This window comes from Salmo trutta, chromosome 10, assembly GCF_901001165.1.
Source record: "Salmo trutta chromosome 10, fSalTru1.1, whole genome shotgun sequence".
In the NCBI taxonomy this organism is placed as follows: Eukaryota; Metazoa; Chordata; class Actinopteri; order Salmoniformes; family Salmonidae; genus Salmo; species Salmo trutta.
In genome coordinates this window covers 6,880,490-6,895,924 of record NC_042966.1, presented here as the reverse complement: position 1 = coordinate 6,895,924, position 15,435 = coordinate 6,880,490, and the positions used below count along the sequence as shown (strand labels likewise).

Below are 15,435 nucleotides of genomic sequence, written 5' to 3'. Positions count from 1 at the left end.
TTTTGATTTATTTTTTGACTGTTTTGCCATTTATGAAAGTGTTATTCAATGCGTTTCTATGGGCTATAGTAGTAAAGGCCAAACTCAATATTATATAAAATAATTTTTACATATTTTTTGGGATAACTAGAGGGGTTGTAAAATTCAAAATCAAATATCTAAATGCTCCATGGTATGAACATCTTAAAACAATTCCATATGTTAGGTTAGTTACACTCAAACTAATAATGAGGATCTCTATCATCCTAATCAAGGTGTAAATTACATCTCACATTCCAGTGTTCAAATGTATAAACAAAAGGCTACATGGGATTTTTATTAATGCGACCAATGGCAATGTTGCTTAAGGTATAATGCCTGGAGCTACTTGTAGATTTGACAGCTCTAACACATTTCCTTCCACTTCTGACACATCAAAACAACCACTATGTTGGCTAAAGCTGATCTGATTGAGAAAAAAACTAAAACGATTTCACAGCCCCAATGCATGCACGAAAGGGGGTGATTTGAATATTAGGCCCTACAGGGTTTGTTAACATGACCAAAATGCATAAGACCCCCTTTTCAATAAGCTTACTATAAATAACAACAAATCTGATGGTTGCACGTCATGATACTGTTATGTAAATTACCAGTATCGAAATTCACAAGAAGTGAAACGTTATTACGACATTCAAATGTATTATACATTTTTTTGAGATTAAAACTATTACTAAATCCCCATTTATAGCTCTGACAATCTGGAGAGTAAGTGTCTTTCAAATGTAAAGGACAAACACTTGGCTAGATGGTTAACAATAAGAGGTGTCTGCCACTGTTTCACTTCTTTTCTTCCCGTCTGTAAATGTCATCGGTTTCCTCACCTCATACTCTCATAGGTCCCCTGTACGTCTCTCTCCCATTCCGAACTGTTGTGTGCAGGGATCTTCTCATTTGGTCTCCAGGTTTTTGGCGTTGGCGAATCACAAAGCGTTGGAATCTATTGACTTAGTCTGACAAGTCATCCATATGCGAGACGATTTGTGGGATGGAGTGAGAGAGGGGGCAGGGAGCTGGAGAGAGGGAGGATTGGTAGGACTGCAGCTTTTAGAAACAGACACACAAGGAGATGGGCTTCATTCTCAGCCAGGGGCGAAAATCTGATATCAACTTTGGAGGGGACAATTACACGAAATTTTCTCAAGAGCAATTCCTCAGGGGGACACCAAAAGTAGTGCTGTAACACATAGCCTACATTGTAATATGGTAAATGTACATTGAGGAACCAAAGAAATAAGGTGTTTGCCGTACTCCTAACTACCGGTACCCAAAACTACACAACTAATCACAACAGCAATACCATTGCCTTTAACAAATCTTAGTTCAGTCACCAGTTTAAGTTGAGAGTGGGGGTATCCATGGCATTTTCCAATTATGTTCCTATTTTACAAGTCAAAAAAATTGAGAACCTTTCATAATGTTGCCAAACAAAGACTCAACAAACTTACCTGAGACTCCCTGTCTCTGCCAGTCTGTCCCTGCATATCTGTCCCCAACTCTGCTGTCTGTGTGCCATCTGTTGCCTGCTCTGCCTAATGACATCATTGTGAAACATTTCCATTAGAATTTCATTTCTTTCTTATGAACATTTTATCAACTAGTCTTTGAGATATTAGGCTACTAGGGTTCTTACTATGCGTTTTGGTGTATTGAAAAATACTCTGATGTCCGTCTTTTATTTTTCTGCCATTTTTCTACCTGGCTGGCTGGCTGGCTACACACACAGTGTGTAGGTTATTTACAGTAGGAGATGGGCTTCTATCATCTTCAATCATTCTATTTAGGCTTCGATCTAAAAGGTAGCTAGCAAATGTGAAACGGATTGCAGTGACAAGAGTTGACAGCTGTATGAGTTCACCATTTACACAACATATGCTGCAACCTTTTGTAATTTTAATAGTTTGTTTCATATTGGCTGGCTTCCAACAATAGCTGAATTTGCAAAGCTAGCGAGCACCAATTCAGTTTCAGTGGTGTTTGCTGTAATCTTTGCTACCCGGGTTAAATAAAGGTGAAATAAAATAAATAAATAAAAGTTCACTTGCGACAATTTAGCTTTTGCAACGAGACCATTAAATATATTTAAGACAATGGTAGAAGAGAGTGTAGTTCTGTTCAGTTTGGATTTCAGTTTATCGCTAACCTTATCACAGGGACTTTGAAGCACTAACTTGCATCCTCTGCATGCTGATTCCATCTTTGACGACGCCACATAAATGGAATAGGTACTAGCTAGCTTAATAGTTAATATTTGCGCGCTAGCTCTGCATATTCAGCTAGTGTGTGTGCGCGATTGACTGGATTAACCTCACGTCAGTTACGTGCATTGAGTGCCTTTCAGACAGTAGATACGACCTCTCTGTTACCTAGCAAGCTAAGGAACTGGCAGTGGATCAAACCATTGTGAGGCAAAGGGTGGGGGGGTTGCATTCTTTTGAAACTTAAAAACGCGCTATTAAGTGTCTATTATCAGCACAATTGCTTTCATTGCGTATTATTAATATTACATAGTTATGTTTCAGTGATATATTGGGGGGGACAAATCATATTTTTCCCAGGATGGGGGGGTCGTGTCCCCCCGTCCCCCCCGGGATTTCCGCCCCTGTTCTCAGCCCAAACCTTCGTTTAGGAACAGTCCATCCTCGAAGAGAGGGGGACAGAGAGAGAGCCACTCTCGGGGTGTCCTTACTGCCCCTGCTGTAATCTCCGAACGCCCCTATCTGAAAATATTAAACCCCGAGACTCACCAGTCCCTGCCACTGACAGGGAGAGGGATCTTCCACCGCAGTTTCGTGACTGGACCGTGGGAGACTCGGTTGACTGTTAGGCCATTATTTTCCTTATGTGGTTTAACAACGTCTTAAGAGTGACCCCGGTTTGACGAATGTCGCTGCGTTTTGTGTTCTCTGTGAAAACGTTGGTCATGCTCTTCACCTGACACCTTGGTATCCACTGAACGGACTGAGTTAAACAGGAGAGACAACTTTGCGCGGGGTTTCTGTTTTGAAGAAGTTCTCCTGCGAGCTACTGGCCACGGAAGCAGACTGTTTGTCACTCAATCTCTCTTTTTTACGCATAAAAGAGCTATATCACTAAGGCAAAAACGGGCGAATTCAACAGACTACCTTTCTTTTCTTTGCTATCCCATGGATATTCACTGCAAAACAGACCCCTTCCTGGCGATGCACCGTGAGTAGAGAAATCGTTTCATCATAATAATCTCGATAGATTAGGCTTTCATTACTGTATTTAAACGAATCCGTTAAGATTTCATTCTCGAAGAATTTGCTAATAAAAACATTGCCTATTATTAGTCTATTTGTAGCCTATACGTTTTAGCTTCGCTATGGGCACAGGAAATACTGTATATATTTCTCGAAATTGAAGATGTGCGTTCAAAACAACCCAGGCTATAAACGAATAACATCATATTGAGAACCTTTCCATAAACATTGTTGGAATATCCAGTGTAGCCCTCATAAAGTTTCCCTGCAGACTTCATCCCAGTAAAAGCTGTAATTTCAGATTGTACATATTTGTATTTTAGAATGACCTGAAAAGTTTTCTTATTATGTCGTATCGGCATAGTATTCTGAATAGGATACAGTTTACTGACTAAAATCTAGAGGTCAGTTGAAATGAGCGCTCCTGAATAGGTGGGGAATGAAGGTAACATTGCACACTCCATAGCCTACATTTGAATACAAATCATTTTTTATTGCCTTTGAAATAAATGGCACCTGTGAAATAAATTCAAGAATTTACTTCCAAAACGCTATATCCACAAAATGTTCACATTGTGTTTTTTCATCAGAAATGATTGCTTATTGGTAACTTCATGTATGTGTAAAATATTACTGTTCACATTTTTTTTATTCATAGATTTGAGATGTGTATGAAAATGTTTTTTGTTGTTTTTGCGAAACGCTATATATCCATTGTTTATCTGGAATGGAGTATCCTGTATTTTTGACTGTGATATGTGGTTGTCTCAAATCAAATTGTATTGGTCATATACACATGGTTAGTAGATGTTATTGCGAGTGTAGCGAAATGCTTGTGCTTCTAGTTCCGACCGTGCAGTAATAACTAACAAGTAATCTAACAATTTCACAACAACTACCTAATACACACAAATGTAAAGGAATGAATAAGAATATGTACATATAAGTATATGGATGAGCGACGGCGTGCGGCATAGGCAAGAACAAAATATCATAGCTAAAATTAATGCATTTACAGTAAGTCACTCTGGATAACAGCATCTGCTAAATGACTAAAATGCCAAATGTACATGTTTTACATACAGATCACATTTTACTGTATTGAATGATTTAGTTAAAATATATTTTTTATATTGATGTCACAAATGTACATTTCCTTATTAAAAATGTAGTTATTCGTTACATTTTACTTATAAAACCCTTGCAGTATTACTTATTTCTCAGCGAATGAGGCGGATATATAGCTTTTTTTTAAAACATGATTATTTGTCTTTCTGAAAAATATAACATTAAGATGGCATGATTACATAGTGAAAAAACACACCAATCTCTTTCATAATTTCTTTAAACAATAAAAGCTAATTTACCAACATTTCTGAAAATGGATTTATAGCGTTTTCGAATGAAACTCTTCAAAAGCAGAGACCAAAGATGACCCTTTAATTTTGGGGGGATTTGAGTCTAACATTGTCTATATTTTTCATTTCATTGACGCGAAATAACAGTCAGAAATATAGGATATGCCTTTAGATGTATTTTAAAGTACACCGTTGTTGTGAAAATGAATATTTTCCTTACATTGTATTAGCCTACGATTAGAGTAAAGGCAACGAGAGACCCTTGCCAAATGTAGCCTAAATTATTAATTAATCATTATTGGACCAGCTATCCCGGTTATCAAAGCTCTTTTTAATTATTTACAATAATTTTGCAATTAATTTTAAACAGCTTGAAACATAATATCTGCAACATGTTTTAGGCTGCAATGGAACGGTTACTATTGGGAAATATTGCAATACACAGTGAAGGTATTCGGTGTTGAGGCAAAATTGTATAGTTTTGGGGTACCCAATTCACTACAAACAAAATATCATAGCTTTGTGTCATGAAAGACTAGATTATTTTAAAACCAACAAATTAAAGGACAACACTTTTAAATGCATCTAAGTATAATGAAGCCTACACTGTACAACTTTTCCTTGTAAATTTACAGCATTATACTGGGAGCAGAGCAAACTACTGTAATCATATAATACAGATGTCTTGCTGTAATGATTACAGCAGTTTGCTCTGCTGCCAGTATAATGCTGTAAATTTACAGGGAAAAATTGTACAGTGTAGGCTTCATTATGCTTAGACGAATTTAAACATGTCATTTAATTTGTTGGTTTTGTAATCTTTTTTACAGTAATTGTAATGAATGAATGAATGGATGAATTAAATGAATTTAGGGTAGGCATAGTTTGTATTTTATGGTAATTGCATGTGATTGGTGCAAGCACATTGGCTGCTAGGTAATGTTTTTTCACATTACAGTATATTTTAAAACATGTATTATTTTAACCTTTATTTAACTAGGCAAGTCAGTTAAGAACAACACATTCTTATTTACAATGAAAGCCTACCGGGGAACAGTGGGTTAACTGCCTTGTTCAGGGGCAGAACGACAGATGTTTACCTTGTCAGCTCAGGGATTCAATATATATACCAACAATGTATTCATCACTTGCACTTCTAGAGGTCATATCAAAGGCTGTCAAACTTGCAGTGGCTACAGAGCAAAACAGACCAAGGACATGTAAATACTCAACCAAAGAATCTGAGTCTTACTGTCACTCCAATCAATTCCCTATACACAATTCAATATTTGAGCACAACTACCACATATCAGTTAAGTAGCCTCTTTCAAGAAATGCCCGCCTCATAATATGTTAATAAGACAGAAACAACAATATCATGCACCCACTAGTGGTCAACAGGTTCTTGGCGCTCCAAAAACACAGTAGAGTATGGTATTCTGTGTAGTGGAATTGCAGTGCCATTTGAAATACAGTTCTTCTTGAAAGTAATGTACTGTTAAACAAAAATGTCATTGAAATTTACAGGGTAGAGTGAAATTCTTATGCTCTGAGCTCCAACAGTGCAGGTCAAAATAATGGCGCAAACATAATGGTCACGAATCTGCTCTCAGTTCATTCACTATGGCACCCAGAGGCTGCAGTATTGAAGCCTTTTTTTATATAGTAAAATAGTCTGAGTTTCATGCATCTTACCCGACAGGATGACATTGGTGCAGGAAACTGATAACACGCTATTACTGTAAAAAAAAAAAAACAGTATGTTAGAGTAAGTTTTACAGGAGGATTACAATTACAGTTATTAACAGGATTTTTCATAATTTTACACACAATGCAGTGCAATCTACTTTATTATTTCTGTTAAAACACAAGGTATTTTACTGTGCATTCTACAGTGTTTTACTGTTGAAATGACAGAAAAGTCTTACAGTGTATTACAGTCCCTGCTCCTAATCTGCAATATGCTACTGTTTATTAGGCTTATCATCCATTAGGCAACAAAAAAGTACAAACAAATACATTGTGTGTGTGTGTGTGTGTGTGTAAGCTACTTTATGAACATGTGTATTTTAAAACTGACATAGAAAGAGCTCTTACTGTAATTGCTCGATGTGCTGCCATGTTGTTCCAAGTGCTGTCGTGTTTCACGATGCATCATGTCTTCTGTTTGTATGTAATGTTATGTTTCCCTCGGTGTGTTGTTGTATCCCATATAGGGCATGGGGGTGTGAACCAGCTAGGCGGAGTGTTTGTGAATGGCAGACCTCTACCTGATGTTGTGAGGCAGACAATTGTCGAGCTGGCGCACCAAAGTGTCAGGCCATGTGACATCTCCCGCCAACTACGGGTCAGTCACGGCTGCGTCAGCAAAATACTCGGCAGGTAAGGGAAACATAATTGCACAATTAAATTGGTGTCAAACATAAATATCTTGACATACGTGTGCACAGTACTTATTTTAGCCAGAGTCATCGGCAATGGGGCCATTTCTCTTGAATTTGCTTGAATCTGTGTCGACGATTTGGAATCCATCACCCCCAATGGCTTTGATGAATTCCTTAATTTATAAAATGGGCCTCAGACAAGGCAATAGTCCTATCAGTATTATTGGCCTAGATCTGAAAAGCGTTTGGGCTCTCATTTTCTGGATTCAAGCTCATGTTTTCATTTTGAAAACCAACATTTAGAGAAAATATTTTGAAATGATATTCAAACTACATTTCTGGATTTAAGTGATGTTATGTTTAAATTGAATACACATACATTCGTTTATTGGCTGACAATTTAATAAAGTGGATGATGAAAGTATGAGAACATTGTTTGATTTTGGAATTGTTTATTCGCCTTCCATAATATTTCTTTACAGCAATTCGGTTTACTTTATATTTTAGTATGCTGAATTTCAATCTTAGATGCTCTCTTCAACTGTTTAGTCTACTCAGACTATCCTTTAACGCAGATATATTAAGCACAGTTAATGCTTTAATATCGGCTTTAAAACATGAACATTTTGGCCGATACATGAAACTACAACTAAGATATTTCAGGTAAATTCCTTCAGCAATACTCAGCTTTAGTATTTTTCCATATCGTTCAAGCCAATTCATATTTTGACCCTACAGGTACTATGAAACCGGCAGTATTAAACCCGGAGTTATTGGGGGCTCCAAACCAAAGGTGGCGACTCCTAAAGTAGTTGATAAAATCGCAGATTACAAGCGTCAGAACCCCACCTTGTTCGCTTGGGAGATTCGAGACCGACTCCTGTCCGAGGCCGTCTGTGACAACGACACCGTTCCCAGTGTGTCATCCATCAACAGGTAGGCGATAACTTCACTATATTCACTTTATTTTATAGGCCAATAGAAACCATTTGTATCTAAAAAACATGTTTTTGTAGGTGAGGGGAGAATTATCGTAAACCTACCTACTCTGACCAGTGAATCAATTCGTTATAGACCCAACAGATAACAAAAATAATAGGCCTATATGTAATATTGCCCAATAGAAGCACGGAAGTCTACTTGTGTGCGAAGATTAATTTATATCAGATTTATATGGGTTTAGACACATGCTGCCTATTGGAACTAGAAATTGTGTGAAAATAAAGAGGTTTTGCCATATCTGCTGCACGCAGTACATTACCAGATTTGGGTGAAAGGGCACATACACGCACGTTTCGTCCATCTCAAAGGTGGTCTTTAACGTGCAATTTAGAACCGCAACCCTCCAGTCAGCATCGGATTGGCGATTTATGCCACGAATATCAGATCTCGATAAAAAAAACTTCAACAATGGGGAAAAGCTCCAGCGGCAGCGGGAAATACCCAACCAAATCGTTCAATACGCAGACCACACTGCGACAGAGCCGGCAGCTGCTTTATATAGCCAACCAATCTCTGTTTCAAATAGGAGCGGTGTGGGAGCAATAGTAAACAAACGTGAACCGAGAGGTTATAGCATGCAGGGACGTTGCGAATTAAACCTAGTATAGACTGATAGGCCTATACATTTTATTCGTATTATTTGGAGATTAGTAGAGTAATTTCTTATGTTTGGTAGAAGAAAAAAAATAATAGATGATTATTTTGATATAGCCTACAGGCCTACTCTGTAAAAGGGTTATTGTGAATTTGACAGTAGTTTACAGGCAACTTGGTGGCAAGTAAAATTGTTTAACATTTTACAGTACACCTACTGTAATTTAAATACGGTATCAAAGCAAGTACCATATAAAGACAATACTGTAAAAAAAATGTAATTAAATAAAAAGTAAATGCTACCATAATCGGATGATGAGAGGGATTTTGTATTTGAGGGGTTTATATTTCACGGTATTTTACTGTAATTACAAGGGATTGGTGCAAGGAGTTTGGCTGCTAGTTAAGTGTTTACACACTGAAGTATATTAATTAATAGTTGGTGTTTTATATCACTTGCACTTGTAGTGGCCTCAACAAAGGCTTTTAACCTCTCTAGGGTATGTGGGACGAAATCGTCCCACCTACTCAACAGCCAGTGGAATCCCGTGGCGCGTTATTCAAATACCTTAGAAATGCTATTACTTCAATTTCTCAAACATATGACTATTTTACACCATTTTAAAGACAAGACTTTCGTTAATCTAACCACACTGTCCGATTTCAAAAAGGCTTTACAACGAAAGCAAAACATTAGATTGTCAGCAGAGTACCCAGCCAGAAATAATCAGACACCCATTTTTCAAGCTAGCATATAATGTCACCAAAAACAAAACCACAGCTAAATGCAGCACTAACCTTTGATGATCTTCATCAGATGACACCCCTAGGACATTATGTTATACAATAAATGCATGTTTTGTTCAATGAAGTTCATATTTATATCAAAAAACAGCTTTTTACATTAGCATGTGACGTTCAGAACTAGCATTCCCACCGTACACTTCCGGTGAATTTACTAAATTACTCACGATAAACGTTCACAAAAAACATAATTATTTTAAGAATTATAGATACAGAACTCCTTTATGCAATCGCTATGTCCGATTTTAAATAGCTTTTCGGCAAAAGCACATTTTGCAATATTCTGAGTACATAGCCCAGCCATCATGGCTAGCTATTTTGAACCCCACCCCAACTCCGATTTACTATTAGAAAAATTTGACTACCTTTGCTGTTCTTCGTCAGAATGCACTCCCAGGACTTCTACTTCAATAGCAAATGTTGGTTTGGTTCAAAATAATCCATGGTTATGTTCAAATATCCTCTGTTTTGTTCGTGCGTTCAAGAGACTATCCGAAGGGTGACGAAGGGTGATGCGCCCGACGCGTTTCGTGACCAAAAAATTCAAAATATTCCATTACCGTACTTCGAAGCATGTCAACCGCTGTTTAAAATCAATTTTTATGCGATTTTTCTCGTAAAAAAGCGATAATATTCCGACCGGGAAACCCTGTTTACGTTCAAAGACAGAAAAAATAAAAACATGGTGTCGCCTCGTGCACGCGCCTCAGTCTCATTGTCCTCTGATCGACCACTATCCAAATGCGCTAATGTTTTTCAGCCAGGGGCTCCAAAGACATCATTCACCGGTTTGCCGCCTTCTGAGAGCCTATGGGAGCCGTAGGAAGTGTCACGTTACAGCAGAGATCCTCAGTTTTCAATAAAGAGAGTGTAGAAGCCCAAGAAATGGTCAGAGATGGCACTTCCTGTAAGGAATCTTCTCAGGTTTTTGCCTGCCATATGAGTTCTGTTATACTCACAGACACCATTCAAACAGTTTTAGAAACTTTAGGGTGTTTTCTATCCAAAGCCAATAATTATATGCATATTCTAGTTTCTGGGCAGTAGTAATAACCAGATTAAATCGGGTACGTTTTTTATCTGGCCATGCAAATACTGCCCCCTATCCCCAACAGGCTAAACTGGCAGCGACTACAGGGCAAAACAAACCAAAAGGACATGGCAAAATGTTCAACTATTAAGGAGTGCTGCCACACCAATCTGTCCCCTATACAAATTGATGGGGCACTATAACCACATAGGCATAGCATCGGGAAGTAGGGGTGCTGATAAATCACAATGAAAAATGTCATAATATAAAAAATATTTTAAAAGTATTCCCCCCAAATTAGTACGCTAGGCCTTTATTACTCCTGTATGAGCAGAGAAAAATACTAACTTCCTCAGCACCCCCTGACATCACAACCCGCACACAACTATAATATTACCATTGTTTATTATTATTAGGCTTATTTTTAGGCTATTATTATTGTTGTTATTATTTACAATTTACCAACAAGCAATCCATAGTCTACATTTTGAAATCCATCGCACAATGTTCAACTGAGCACATATCAAAGCTGCAGGCTAAAGTTAAATCTAGACTTGGTTTCCTCTTTTGTAATCGCTCCTCTTTTACCCCAACTGCCAAACTAACCCTGATTCAGATGAATGGGGTTCCTACCCATGCTAGATTACAGAGACGTAATTTATAGATCAGCAGGTAAGGGTGCTCTCGAGCGGCTAGATGTCCTTTACCATTCGGCCGTCAGATTTGCCACCAATGCTCCTTATAGGACACATCACTGCACTCTATACTCCTCTGTAAACTGGTCATCTCTGTATACCTGTTGCAAGACCCACTGGTTGATGCTTATTTATAAAACCCTCTCAGGCCTCACTCCCCCTATCTGAGAGATCTACTGCAGCCCTCATCCTCCACATACAACACCTGTTCTGCCAGTCACATTCTGTTAAAGTTCCCCAAAGCACACACATCCCTGGGTCGCTTGTCTTTTCAGTTCGCTGCAGCTAGCGACTGGAACGAGCTGCAACAAACACTCAAACTGGACAGTTTTCTCAATCTCTTAATTTAAAGACTCAATCATGGACACTCTTACTGACAGTTGTGGCTGCTTTGTGTGATGTATTGTTGTCTTTACCTTCTTGCCCTTTGTGCTGTTGTCTGTGCCCAATAATGTTTGTACCATGTTTTATCCTGCTACCATGTTGTGTTGCCTTGTTGTGTTGCTACCATGCTGTGTTGTCTTAGGTCTCTCTTTATGTAGTGTTGTGTTGTCTCTCTTGTCGTGATGTGTGTTTTGTCCTATATTTATATGTTATTTATTTTTGATTTTTTTTAAATCCCAGCCCCCATCCCCGCAGAAGGCCTTTTTCCTTTTGGTAGGCCGTCATTGTAAATAAGAATTTGTTCTTAACTGACTTGTCTAGTTAAATAAAGGTCAAATAATAAAAAAAATGTAAAGAGAATTTTAGCAAGTTAGCCAGTAGGCCTACTTAGTGCATTAAACTGAATAGCTGTAGGAAGAGAGCTTTAAACAGTTGTTCAACACCCTCACATTATACATGACAAGGCTAGACAAAGTATCTTCAGACGGCAGACGGTGAAAACCCCAAATGGAAGTGTGCAAGGTGAAAAAGCCCTATACCTGCAAGCGCAAATAATGAACTTTGGTTAGGAGGCACTGTTCCATAGAGCTGGCCATTAGCATGACATTTTAATGAGCCGAAGAGAGATCAGAAGCATCACCTGAAGGGGAAACACATTTTAGAATCCATTTTTTTTGTTGTTGATTTGAACAGATTTAATTCTAAATGTGTATCCACATGAAAACACATCCGTCCAACTTCATCATTTATTGCTGGACTAAGTTGGTCTATAGTCTACACGTCTTTTGATATGTGTATTATATAAAGCAAAGAAGGGTGTCTTTGAATTGCTAGAGGACGGTTGAGGAGGGGTGTTATTTTAGTTTTCAAGAGAGCATAGTCAAAAGATGTGTGCTCTTGGATATAGCACACATCCTCTAGACAATGCATACACCACAAATCCTCTGGATTATTTTACCTGCTGTAATATGGGCTATATAAGTGAATTGATGTAGCCCAAAACTATAAGTAGGGGTTAAAGATGCAATCCACCCTTAGAAATGGAAATCATTCATAAAGGACATATTGGTGCGCTTTGGACCTAAGCCCTGAAGCAGACCTCTGAAGATGTACCTGTTATACATTGCAGTGTGCTTAAAGCAAATTACCCTCAAAATATACTGCTCAAAAAAATAAAGGGAACACTAAAATAACACATCCTAGATCTGAATGAATGAAATAATCTTATTAAATACTTTTTTCTTCACATAGTTGAATGTGCTGACAACAAAAATAATCAATGGAAATCCAATTTATCAACCCATGGAGGTCTGGATTTGGAGTCACACTCAAAATAAAAGTGGAAAACCACACTACAGGCTGATCCAACTTTGATGTAATGTCCTTAAAACAAGTCAAAATGAGGCTCAGTAGTGTGTGTGGCCTCCACGTGCCTGTATGACCTCCCTTCAACGCCTGGGCATGCTCCTGATGAGGTGGCGGATGGTCTCCTGAGGGATCTCCTCCCAGACCTGGACTAAAGCATCCGCCAACTCCTGGACAGTCTGTGGTGCAACGTGGCGTTGGTGGATGGAGCGAGACATGATGTCCCAGATGTGCTCAATTGGATTCAGGTCTGATGAACGGGCGGGCCAGTCCATAGCATCAATGCCTTCCTCTTGCAGGAACTGCGGAAACACTCCAGCCACATGAGGTCTAGCATTGTCTTGCATTAGGAGGAACCTAGGGCCAACCGCACCAGCATATGGTCTCACAAGGGGTCTGAGGATCTCATCTCGGTACCTAATAGCAGTCAGGCTACATCTGGCGAGCACATGGAGGGCTGTGCGGCCCCCCAAAGAAATGCCACCCCACACCATGACTAACCCACCGCCAAACCGGTCATGCTGGAGGATGTTGCAGGCAGCAGAACGTTCTCCACGGCATCTCCAGACTTTGTCACGTCTGTCACGTGCTCAGTGTGAACCTGCTTCATCTGTGAAGAGCACAGGGCGCAAGTGGCGAATTTGCCAATCTTGGTGTTCTCTGGCAAATGCCAAATGTCCTGCACGGTGTTGGGCTGTAAGCACAACCCCCACATGTGGACGTCGGGCCCTCATACCACCCTCATGGAGTTTCTGACTGTTTGAGCAGACACATGCACATTTGTGGCCTGCTGGAGGTCATTTTGCAGGGCTCTGGCAGTGCTCCTCCTGCTCCTCCTTGCACAAAGGCGGAGGTAGCGGTCCTGCTGCTGGGTTGTTGCCCTCCTATGGCCTCCTCCACATCTCCTGATGTACTGGCCTGTCTCCTGGTAGCGCCTCCATGCTCTGGACACTACGCTGACAGACACAGCAAACCTTCTTGCCACAGCTCGCATTGATGTGCCATCCTGGATGAGCTGCACTACCTGAGCCACTTGTGTGGGTTGTAGACTCCGTCTCATGCTACCACTAGAGTGAAAGCACCACCAGCATTCAAAAGTGACCAAAACATCAGCCAGGAAGCATAAGAACTGAGAAGTGGTCTGTGGTCACCACCTGCCGAACCACTCCTTTATTGGGGGAGTCTTGCTAATTGCCTATAATTTCCACCTGTTGTCTATTCCATTTGCACAACAGCATGTGAAATTTATTGTCATCAGTGTTGCTTCCTAAGTGGACAGTTTGATTTCACAGAAGTTTGATTGACTTGGAGTTACATTGTGTTGTTTAAGTGTTCCCTTTATTTTTTTGAGCAGTGTATATATATTTTTGTAATTTGTTAAATAGTCCACTGTTAATGCAATCCCCCAAAAATTGTGATAGAACTGTCAGCCTTGCTTATAAGCCAGTTTTGTTAGAATCTCTCCACCACAAAGCGTACTTTTCTCTTATTTTCTACATGTGGTGATGATGAAAAATATATAAACTCTGATCTTCTTTTAACACATTCAGTGTAGTCACAACAGTACGCCTGATTTTAGTTTAAAAAGATGTTCCTACAGAATTTTGGAAGCAATTTACCTTCAAAAGAAATGGTAGAATGGTGCAAGGGAGAGAGAGAAAGTGGGAGGGAGGGAGAAGGAGAGAGAACCTCGTGGCATGTGGTTAAAGAGTTGACCTCTGCTCCGCTGATAAAAGAGAATGTCTTTGTTTTAAACACATTAATTATTAAAGATTACACAGAGACTGGGTTGCACTTTGTGTTGTAGCCGTAGGAAAGAGTTGCCACCACCAACCACATGCTCAATGGACATAACAAGTGAACCCAAGGTCCTGCAGCATAAGCTGCTTTCAATCATATTCGTCCCCATTTTAATATTTATTAAGAATTTTTTTTCTTCTGGAAACAATGCCAACACACCTAATTAATTCACCCGCCCAAATTGCTTATTCAATTTCAAGAAGATAGATTGGAAATACATTTAATCTATTAGGCTCCCTCGAGTCATAGGGTCAGTTTTTTTTACATTTAACTTGGCAAGTCAGATAAGAACAATTTCTTATTTACAATGACGGCCTACCCCAGCCAAACCCAGACAATGCTGGGCCGATTGTGTGCTGCCCTATGGGACTCCCAATCACTGCCAGATGTAATGCAGCCTGGATTTGAACCAGGGACTGCACTGAGATGCAGTGCCTTAGACTGCTGCGCCACTCGGGAGCCCGAGATAGAGTGCATTCGGAAAGTATTCAGACCCCTTCCCTTTTTCCACATTTTGTTACGTTACAGCCTTATTCTAAAATTGATTAAATAATAGTTTTTCATCATCAATCTACACACAGTACCCCATAACGACCAAGCGAAAACAGATTTTTAGACATTTTTGCAAATGTATTAAAAATAAAAAACAGATACCTTATTTATCTTGCTATGAGACAATGAAATTGAGCTCAGGTACATCCTGTTTCCATTGATCATCCTTGAGATGTTTCTACAACTTGATTGGAGCATCATGCT

At 39.2% G+C, this 15,435-nt stretch overlaps 1 protein-coding gene across 3 annotated transcripts in view; it reads left to right on the top strand.

Moving 5' to 3' along the window:
• Window positions 1-2,817: 2,817 nt before the first annotated feature.
• pax2a (paired box 2a) overlaps window positions 2,818-15,435 on the top strand; it is a 128,273-nt gene continuing 115,655 nt past the window's right edge. The window contains exons 1-3 of one of the 3 annotated variants that reach the window (XM_029764189.1): window positions 2,818-3,228; window positions 6,838-7,003; window positions 7,744-7,941. In XM_029764189.1, the coding sequence (XP_029620049.1) occupies window positions 3,186-3,228; window positions 6,838-7,003; window positions 7,744-7,941 (407 nt within the window). In that variant the 5' untranslated portion in view covers window positions 2,818-3,185. Of the gene's footprint in view, window positions 3,229-6,661; window positions 7,004-7,743; window positions 7,942-15,435 lie in introns of those variants that run through there. The other 2 variants (XM_029764190.1, XM_029764191.1) reach the window with 2 other exon arrangements.